This window comes from Gambusia affinis, linkage group LG23 (assembly GCF_019740435.1).
Source record: "Gambusia affinis linkage group LG23, SWU_Gaff_1.0, whole genome shotgun sequence".
Classification (NCBI taxonomy): Eukaryota; Metazoa; Chordata; class Actinopteri; order Cyprinodontiformes; family Poeciliidae; genus Gambusia; species Gambusia affinis.
The window spans coordinates 16633171-16644275 of NC_057890.1; the positions used below are offsets into that span (position 1 = coordinate 16633171).

The 11105-nt window shown below is 40.7% G+C and overlaps 1 protein-coding gene across 2 annotated transcripts in view; it reads right to left on the reverse strand.

Moving 5' to 3' along the window:
* Positions 1-7958, reverse strand: part of LOC122826647 (potassium voltage-gated channel subfamily A member 5) — a 31237-nt gene extending 23279 nt beyond the window's left edge. The window contains exons 1-2 of one of the 2 annotated variants that reach the window (XM_044108771.1): positions 7927-7958; positions 4774-7149 (exon numbers count right to left, since the gene is read on the reverse strand). In XM_044108771.1, coding sequence (XP_043964706.1) covers positions 5389-6966 — 1578 coding nt within the window. In that variant the 5' untranslated portion in view covers positions 6967-7149; positions 7927-7958 and the 3' untranslated portion in view covers positions 4774-5388. Of the gene's footprint in view, positions 1-4773; positions 7449-7926 lie in introns of those variants that run through there. The other variant, XM_044108770.1, reaches the window with a different exon arrangement.
* Between the last annotated feature and the right edge of the window lie 3147 nt (positions 7959-11105).

The window sequence follows — 11105 nt, forward strand, 5'->3', positions numbered from 1 at the left end:
TGTTCACTTATTTTATGTAAAATATTTTTATTGTCGTTATTTAGTAGAAATCCATCCATCCATCCATCCATCCATTTTCTTACACCCTTCTTCCCTAATGGGGTCGGGAGGGTTGCTGGTGCCTATCTCCAGCTGCGTTCCGGGCGAGAGGCGGGGTACACCCTGGACAGGTCGCCAGTCTGTCGCAGTATTTAGTAGAAATCAATCGAGTGGATCAGTTAAAGAATTGAATATTTGCAAACTACACTCTTGCATTGAAAATATCTGCATCTCTGATTAAAATACTTGGTGTTTTGTTGTGACAAAATTGAAACTGGAACTCCACTGGGAACCATTTAGGCCCCCTAACCTTTTCTAGCTTGTATTTTAATGAGGAATTAGAGTTCAGTTTGACATTAAAGGGATTCTTCTGTCATTTTGTTGTCAAAAGATTCAGTTTTGAAACATCTAAAACACCCTAATTTTATGGGCATTGTAGGTTTGCATACATAACCAGGCAAAACTTTGTCTACTGTTAGGCTTAAACTGAGAGACAGGGATGTTTAATGGTCCTAGGAGTGTGTGAAGCAGCCAACATTTGGGACGATAACGAGACAAAATTTGAATATTTACTTACAAACGGCTAAAAATGGATGTTCAGCAATAAGTTACAAGGTTTGGAGTCTAACTCTGTGATTTCACTTGAAAGATGGCGGCTAATATTGAAGCTACATGGATCTGCAGGACAGGTTTTCATCCTGCAGCTTCCTGTTCAGCCGTGAAGCTCAAAGGCTGTTTTCTTTATGCAAAAAGCAGCTCATACAGCTGGAAGTGGATGACTTGATGAGTAAACGGGAACGTTATATAATCCAACCGGATACAGGCAGCGCGGGGACCTGGATTGCTCCCAGAAACTCACAGAAGTGTCCCTGAAAGGTTCAGATGGAGGTGGAGGCAGCTGATGGATGATGGCAGAAAGATGAAAGCTGCCGAGACCACTAAAGACAAATTAAACTGCAGGTTGACATCTTTAGACAGATGAACAGCCTGACAGGGAGATTTTACTCATTTTGTCAAATGAATATTCACCACATACAGTCATATTCAATATAACAGATTCAATATAACAGAATATACGTTTCAATGAGGCCGGTTTGTCGGAATAAACATTCTTTTTGAAAATAATCTTTGATCCGGTATTAAGTCCACATTTCAGGACTTAAATGTTTTCAGCAGAAAATCATCATAGTTAACAGAAATAAAGGCTTGAAAGTATCAGTTTATGATGTTTCACTTTGTGAATATTCTGATTTATTGAATATGACCAAACTTCAGTTCATTGCCTTGGTTGTAACCTGTAATTTGGTTCTGATGCTTATTAAACCTTCTGCGAACCTTTATAAAACCTTCATGTTTTCCTTTTACGTTCCAGGAAAGCAACATGCTAGTTTTCTGGGAGTAACCAGTAAATCCATGGATTTAAAGTATTCTGTATGTTTCATAAATTCCCCTGACGGATTCAGCAAAGTATTCAGTACCTTCTGCGAAGGTAACATATAAATCCTGGAAAGCACTTCCTTAAGGCAACCTGAAAGTTATGAGAAAGCAGTCTTTACATTCTCCTGGAAAACTAAAAAATTCTGGGAAAGGAACCTGACCGTTCCTCAAGGCAACTTGTAAGTTCTGGGAAAGCAATCTTAAAGTTCCCAGAGAGCAACCTATCCATTCCACAAGGCAACCTGAACGTTTTCAGAAAACTACCTGTCTGTTTCACAAAGCAACCTGGAAGTTCTCTAACCTTAACCCTTGGTTTGGAAAAGAAACCTGTCTGTTCCTCTTGGCAACATGAAAGTTTTGGGAAAGTAACCAGTTTCTCAAGGCAACCAGAAAGTTCCCAGAAAGCAACTTGTTCATTTCTCAAGGCAACCTGCAAGGTCTGGAAAGGAAACTTGCCTGTTTCTCAAGGCAATATATAAATTCCTAGAAAGCAACCTGTCAGTTTCTCAAGGCAACCTGTAAGTTCGACTCATATTTTGGTTCAGATTCATGATCAATGAAAGTTGAATGTTGCTGCAGACGTTCCCCGTATCTTTACAGCACGGTTGATTCTGTCGCTTTGGCCTTGTGACTGTAATGTTGAACAGTAAAAGATCTCGCCCGGATCGAATTTCATTGAAACAATCCAAGCCGGATTGGAACCAAAGATCTGATTCCATCGCCACTTTTTCCTTCAAGAACAATTTTAAGAAAATCTCCTCTCTAAATGAGAGAACTTCCTTCCTGACAGCAGCTTGCTTCGCTAAATGCTCTATAAATATCCAAAGTGTTTTCAGGTTTTAAGACGCTTCTGTCTCAGCCCGGAGCACTTCGGGGTCTCTGAGGACAAAAGTGCAGGAAGCTCCCATCTGCTGCAGGGAAAACGCTGACAGCTGACGGCTTGACGCGCCTGCAGACTCCATCTGTCCTCTGCAGATTCTGACCAAAGAAACGGAAAAACAAACCCACTTCCCACCGGCCGAAGTTTGTCTTGTTCCTACAGTTATCAACTTATAGATTTGGTTTTGATGTCAAGATGTAGCAGTGATACTTTTCTGGTGCTGGTTAACAAATTTTAGTAATTTGATTTATTAAGATTTTCATCCAGTCTGAGTTTGTGTCTTTGATGTGGCCGCCATCTTGCTCAGGGATTCATAGTGAGTTAAAAGGAGTATTACAACAAACTCACCATGAGATTATCTGAAAGATTTTGGAGGAGTCTTGACCCACCCTGCTTTGCAGCAAATCTGTGTTTGGGCTTTGACTAGACTACTCCAACAAATAAATTTTATTAGACTTTTTGAGAGATAAACTTTCTGCCAGAGAGCGGAATACATTATTTGGGGATTTATTGCAAGTTGTTGAGGTCCTGAAGCAGCAAAGCAGCCCCGGACCATCATACTGCCACCACCATGTTTGACTGCTGCTACAGTTGCCCCTGCCTGTTTGCTGTTTTGTATTTGCGGATTTTTCTGTGGACTGTAACTCCAAATTCTTTGAAAAAAAGCTGAAATTGATAGGAACAATGCTATCTGACATGATATTAGTTGGCTTTGCCAAAGCAGCCAATCCAGGATTGCCATTTATTTTCCTCTGAGCTGATTGGCTGTAAACTCAAGAGGCAGACCAGAGATGTTAGCTTAAAATGTAGCAATATTTCACCATCTTTCCATTTATATGTTGACTTTCTTTGGATTTATGTCAACTGAAATTTAATTAAAATCAGTGTTGAATATATTTTTCCGTTATGAAACAAAATCATAATTTTAAAACTAATATATATGGTGTCAATTTTTTTCACACCATGCGTTAAGTAGTGGAAGAAAAAGGATAAATGTTAAAAAAAAACGCTTAAATGCATGAAATTAACTCAGTACAGAATTTAAAACATGCAAAATTTATGCAATGTTCTTCCAAAGAAGCAAAAAAATGGATTTAAATGAGCAAACCTGTCGGTATGAAACAAATATTAACAAATAGATTTTACCTATGTTTGTATTCTTTTAAAATTAAACTACAGCCTATTTAAAGTGTCCAATTCAGGTACAGGAGTGTCTGAAGGAAACAAAATAAAAGGCAGTTTTTTTCATATATTTAGATGGAGAATTAGGAGTTTTTGTTTGTTTTATCCGAAACTGTTAAACCATTTCATGGGATTTGTCCCTCGGTTATAAGATTTCTAAGTATGAATTAAACTATTCACATCATGACCCGCAGATTTGCTGAAAACTGTTGTTTTTATTTGGTCGTAATGAAATGTGGTTTCAATCAGACTTCTCTGTGAAAGTGAGTCCAAGTGAGTCGCAGAAGAAGAATGTAGACGTCACACAGCAACACACTGTTTATGAATAACGGTCGCCGCCATTTTAAAGTGATTCAGCAGTGGGAGCCGACAGTATTGTGACAAGATCGTTAGACAAAAAAAACTGTTTACGTTTGGGTCAGATTTGTTTTTAAATGAAAGGGTTTGAACTGAGTCGTTAAGACTGTCATAAAAAAGTGGGATAAATCTGCAAAAAAATCACTTTCTTGCTGTGTGAACAGAATCACAAAACAAAATGCCAATAAATAAAGCTTTATCTATTTAAAATACTGTTTTTAAATCTCATTTAACACATCATGAGTATCACTTAACACTATAATTTGTATTTTCATTTCTTTTGAGGATCTCATGACCCCACATTTATTACATACGTCCCAAAGTGAGGCCTCTACCCCCACTTTGGGAACCTCTGAGCTAAAAGAGATGAACATTTACTTCAGTTTTCTTCCTCTACTTATCCCCTAATTAACTCTAACCAGCTTTCCTGTCACTGATCATCCCACATCATAATGCTTCCAACACCGTGCTGCACCACAGTAAGGATGGAGCGTCTAACTGGAGTTCTTTCTTCACATTTACTGTTTGCTAAATGAAGATTTATATTTAGTAAACAACTAAAACCTCTGTTAATAATCCATTGTGTTTTTAAAAGTTTAAAAACTTTTAACTACTTTGATTGAAGTTGTTTAATTTTAATGTGAGGTATTTGAGTAAATGGAACCACTGTTTAAGAAAAATCTGGTTATTTTAACTTAAATTGTAAGAATTAAATGTTATTAATATTAACTATTAAATGATTTGTTATGTATTTAGTTTAAGTAAATCAAAAGAAAATAGGTTTTTCCATAAATACAGAGCAAACATCCTCACGTTTTTGTTTAGAGCACCAACAATGTTCATTTTGAGCGTGAATAAGAAGATTTCTGTTCACTAACCTGGTTTCAGGATTGATTCCTCCACATCCTTTCTGCTCTGTCGTCTCTTCTTGGTTCCTGTTTTTTGTTTTCTGTCCATTATTTCCCCCCTCGCAAATAAAAAGTTCTTTAATTTAAACGAATTGGACACAAACGACAAGGCTGAGGTCCACTCTCAGTTAGAAAAAAAATATTTCAGCTCTTCCATAAAACCTGAGTGTCTGCATCTCAAAAATAGACTTTTATCCTTCCAAAAAAAGAGAAGAAATTAACACCAAATCCAAAAATTTCCAGCTTGATGTGGGGAATATGTACACATCTGCTTGATGTAAACATCATGACTAAGTGTAGGAAGTAATAAAGTATTTTTCCCCTCTCTCTTCCTACATTATGTACAGAGAGTGTGGTTAATCCACCGCCATGTCCAGTAATTATCCCGAGTCCTGATTGTCCCTGATTATCCTCTTCTGAGGCCTGATGTCCCATTTCCCACTAATTCATCTTGCAGCCTGCAGAGTTCATGTTTTCCTGCAGGTTTAAAGGGCCTCTCTGCTGCATGCACGCACTGATGGATGTGGGAGGAAAGTTTTAATCAGAACCGAGTTCATGGGTCAGAAGGAGCCCGACCCGGCGGGGCTACAGGTCCGTCTCCCGCGTGTCAAGACAAAACGCGTAAAGGGATTTCTTGAAGTCCATGCTGCTGTTGGCTTTAATGTTCGCCTTCTCCACCGAAGCGCCGTCGGACTCGTTCTTCTCCACATCCTGAGACTTCACCGACGTCCTGCTGCCTTTGCGCTTCACCTCTGGGCTCTCCGCCCCCCCGCTGTGGTCGTCCTTCAGGCTGCCCACTGTCGTCATGGTGACCACTGCCCACCAGAAGGCGTCCGGGATGCTGGAAAAATGGGACTCCGGTTCGTCGGCCTCCGCAAAGTACACGGCGCTGGAGAAGAGGATGACCCCGATGAAGAGGAAGAAGATGAGCAGACCCAGCTCCCGCATGCTGGCCTTGAGGGTTTGACCCAGGATCTGCAGCCCCTTGGAGTGCCGCGAGAGCTTGAAGATCCGGAAGACCCGGACCAGGCGGATGACCCTCAGGATGGCCAGCGACATGGCCTGCTGGCCGTTCTGGTGTTCCTGGCCCTGCTGCTCCGCCAGCTCCGTGCCCACCGTGATAAAGTAAGGCATGATGGACATAATGTCGATGATGTTCATGATGGTCTTGGAGAACTCGGACTTGCTCGGGCAGGCGAAGAAGCGCACGATCAGCTCGAAGGTGAACCAGATGACGCAGGTGGTCTCGATGATGAAGAAGGGGTCGGTGAAGGTGACGGATGGCCGAGGCACGGTGCTGTTGTCCAGCCGGCTGCTGACCGCCAGCTCCCGCTCGTCCCGGAACTCCGGCAGCGTCTCCAGGCAGAAGGTGATGATGGAGATGGTGATAACGATCACGGAAACGATGGCGATGCCCCGCGCCGGGCTGGAGCTCTCCGGGTACTCGAAGATGAGCCAAACCTGCTTTTGGAACTCGTTCTGCGGCAGCGGCTTCTCCTCCTCCTTGATGAACCCTTCATCCTCTCGGAACCGCTCCATGGCCTCTTCTCCCAGCTGGTAGAACCGGATCTCATCCGCGAACACATCGATCGAGACGTTCACGGGTCTACGGATCTTCCCACCGGACTGGTAGAAGTAGAGGATCCCGTCGAAGCTGGGTCTGTTACGGTCGAAGAAGTACTCGTTCCGGAGAGGGTCGAAGTACTTGATTCTCTTGGCCGGGTCTCCCAGTAAAGTGTCCGGGAACTGGTTGAGGGTACCCAGCTGGGTTTCATACCGAAGTCCGGCGATGTTGATGAGGACCCTCTCGTTGCTCTCGGTGTCCATGTCCATGTCCAGCATGTCCTCGTCGAACAGGTGGGGACTGTGGTCCGCGCGTAAAAGCGCATCCATGGCGTTCTCGCTGCAGCTCAGAGTGTTATTCATGTCGTTGATCTTCCAGGGGCTGCGCTGCTGCTGCTGCTGGTGGTGCTGCTGCTGCTGGGGACTCCCCCGGGTGTTCAGCTCCTTACCGAACTCCTCTCCCAGTCCACTTTGAACAAACCCCGGCTGAGGGACCTCCAGTGCGTTCCGGCAGCTCTCTTCGGCATTGCCGCCGCCTCCTCCGCCGCCGCCGCTCCCCTTAGCGCCGCCGTTCTCAAAACTCACCAAGGCTATCTCCATTCCGCCGCCATCAACGGTTAACGGGGGAAAAACAGCGGGGACTTGTTGAGCGGCGGGGCGGACATCCTCCTGGTGAGCCGGTGATGGAGACGGAGCTGCGCTCTGAATCACAGCCGCGGCTCCGCTACGCAGGCAGGCATGTGTTGCTGCTGCCGCTCCAAGAAGCGCAGAAGAAAGTCAACTCTAAACCCAGAGGAGGAAGAAGACCCGGATGAGACAGTTGGCTGGATAAATGTTCCTGGGCGGTTTAAGCTCTCAGCCGCCTCTGAAAATTTCTCTCTCTCTCTCTCTCTCTCTCTCTCTCTCTGTTGCGCGCAATGACGGTTTTCATGATTTAAGAGTATCTTCCTCCCTTCTTGCAGAATTCATCGCACATCTTATTTCTTGGAAATGAACCAATTTTGAAGTCAAACTGACTGATAATCAGATTAATAAAGAACATTTACTGAACAGCTCATCGGAAGATTTTTATAGTTTGTTCACATTTAGGGGCTTTACAACCACAAGTCAGTTTTTTTTTTTTGAAAGTATGTATATACAGAATAGGATTAGGGCCACCAGTCATAATAACAACAACAATAATAATAATAATAATAATAATAATAATAATAAAATTCTTATTTTAAGCTCAGAATTTTGACATTTTTACTTTAATCTCAGAATGCTCTCTTTTTCTTTCTTCTCATATTATGACCATTCTGCTGACGTCTTGACTTATGGTGTTATTACAACTGTTTGCTACCATTTTATGACTTTATTCTCGTAATGTTTAAACTTTATTGTAATGTTTTGACATTTTGTTGTATGACTTTATTGTCTGACTGCATTCTGATATTTTAACCTTTTCCTCACATAACTTTATCCTCATAATAGCGAGTTTTTTGTCATTTCACTTTATTCTAAGATTATTATGACTTTACTGGTATTATTCCAACTTTTTCTCATAATATTTCGACTTACCTAATCCAAACCGCTTCCTGTTTTTAAAATGCACCTTTGAACTCAGATAACTTCATCCCATGTGACGGCGTCTGTAGACTCTTTTATTCCAGCCTTTGTGTCTTCCTCTCTTCTCTGGCGGAAAGTTCGGGGCCCGGGGCCACACTCTGCTCCCTGTCCTAATGTTTCTTGTCCTTGCTTTGAAGACCCTCCTCTTTTCTTTACAATTACAAACTGCTGTCATTCTCCAGTTTGAAAGCAGTACCCAGCACTCTGGAGCTCAGTTAATCAGGACATACTGCGTTAGGTGGACCTCTCCTCAATGCATTGAGGCATTTAGATGTTTTGCTAAAGTTCAAGCAATGCATGCTCTACAAAAAAAAATCAGAAACTACTAATCTGAATGATAAAAGCAAAAGGAATGTTAATGGAAACACAGCTAATCGTTCAGAAATCGGTTCATTAACCTCTGAATTATTCTTCATTTGCTTCGCTCAGGACTTTCCGACTACAAATGAGCAAAGGTGTAGTTTTTCCTCATTTGCTTCATATTTTTAAAAATAAAAACAGAACCCAAGTTACCCTTTAGCTGAGGCCTGCTCTAAATGTACCGCTGGATGTCTGAAATGTATTCTTCCCCTTGTAAAGGACACAAACACGCAGACACTCGCTGGCAGCTCGTTCAGTTGTCTCTAAAAGCAGAGAAGGTGACCTATTTAAAAGGTTACTCTCTTCGCCCCCTGGCTGGATTAGAAAACAAAGCGTGAGCACTAAATTTATCCTGTTCCTTATCTGATGCTGCAGCCTAATCATGATAAGAAATATGTGCATCTTCCCGCCCCTGGATTAAATGCACTCTCCTCAGACTGCTGGAGCCATGAATAATGAGTCGTCATCACCCATCCATCTCACTGTGTGACTGGCCACTGGCAACGCAGCGATTTCACGCACTGGATACGGCCATTAGGGCGCTTTTACAATAAACTTCATGAAGTTTGTCATGCGGATAACGACAGAGTGGAGCATGTGAAACTGGAGCTTCATGGGTTTTGGTACAAAAAGATGAAAGGAGACGTTGGTAGAGGAGGAAAAGCCAAATGTCCAACACAGAAACTCATGTTTCCAGTTTCACATATGGTATCTTAATCTTGCATTTGTAACCCTTCTATGTTCGTCTCAGGTCCAGTAGGTTGACTTCACGACAGACACACTCAGGTTCACAGTATGTCGAACAAAACTGAAAGTCAAGTTGGTGGTTAACATCAGCCAGCAGCTTCTATACATTAAATAAAATGCAATAAATAACCCTAAACAACGGGCATTTAATAGCAGTTAGCAGCAGTTGACATTTGTAAAATGAAACATAGCTACAATGGACAACATTAATAAAAATAACAGTTGAAATATAGCAAAATTGTGAATAAAACACTGTATATGATTAAATTTGTCTAAATATGTGTTAAAATATAATACTTGTAAAGGGATCACAGAGCTGATCCTAATAAATTCTACGGTTACCGATGGCAACAGAAAAGGGGAGGAGCCGGTAGTTACTGGTTACTACGGTAACCTCCAACTGTCAAGAGCAGCATAACAGAACTTAAAATCAAATCAACAAAAGTCTGAAGAAGCAACTTCTTGACTAAACAAAATAACATCCACGTTCAAAGAATAAAACATATTTTGACAAACTTCACATCACATTGTTCTATTCATAAAAATGTATTAAAATGTGGTCTTTTTTTCAACTATATCAAGTTAGCAAAATTATTTTCAATAAGGCAAATCACCTGAGCCCTTTTTAAGTTTTGGCTCTAGAATAATTTACGTCCTTTTCCAGCAACAAATGTGATTATGTTATGTGTTTAATTTAAATATTGTATGTTTAGTTTTTTGTTGAGTGGGTAAAAAATAATTTTTTGGCCCTCAAGTCCTTTTGACTCAATGATTTTGGCCGATGTGACAAAAAGTTTGGACACCCCTGTTTTAACTAGAAATCCAGCACTAATCAGTCAGTCAAGTTTATTTGTGTAGCACATTTCACAGGCAGTCTGAAGTGCTCTACATCAGAAAAACACCAAAATAAGAAGTCATAGAAACAGCAGTCACTAACTGAGAAATGAGTCGATTGACACCAACAAAATCATCAATACACATCCAATATTTTGAGCAATGTTCCAATTATTATGGGTCAAAAGCAAATTTAAACATGTGGGTGTTTAGCTTTGATTTAAAGGAACTCAGTGTTTCAGCTGTTTTACAGTTTTCTAGGAGTTTGCTCCAGATTTTGGTGCATCTCCAGTAAACTAACTTTTAGGAAGATATATCAGTCTATTTAATGAATGTATTTTGTTTCCAAGTTATTAATTACATTTCTGAAACAAAGTTAAGATTTTAATGTTGCACATTTTTTTTAGATGCAAAAAAAGATTCAACTAAATACGTTTCATTTAGCGTTAAAAATGTATCCATTGTTTGACATGCAGTCAACCACTTTAAACTTTTTTGTTGTTCCTGGCTTCTTTTAGTGAGACTTTTGTTTTGGAATAAAAGATGTAAAATTTGCAGCTTCTAATAGAAAACTAACAACATAAACTCCACTCTTTGGGAAAAAAAAGAACAAGAACCTAAACTTTGTTTATCATAGTTTTATGCAATGAAAGAAAATGTTTATTCAGTTTAAAATGAGAAACTAAAAAGGGAAAATATAGAAACCTGCTGGAGGTGAAACTCCAACATCCCAAACGTCAGCAGTGAATGTGTGGATGTGTGGGAGAATCCCATCATCTGTTGTGCTTCAGGTCCTGTTGGTGGTTTCAGAGGGAGACGGTAACCATAACAACAGGTAACCATTAACGACCAGCATCCACCATGACTGCAGCTCACAAATTAGCTCTCTAATTACAGAGATGCAGCTCAGAGCTGCTGCTGCAGCTGATAACAGCCGGCGCTCCTCAAGTGTTTTCCATCCTGGAACAAACAGCAGCAGCACGTCCAGATCAGGGACTTAAATGCAAATGTGATTTCATTCAAGGAAACTTGCAATTTAAATAAATGTAACTATTACTATTATTATTATTATTATTATTATTATTATTATTATTATTATTATTATTATTATTATTATTATTATTATTATTATTATTTTAGGATGATCACAGTGTCTAAACCTTTCTTAAACAATCCCTGATTTGAATAAA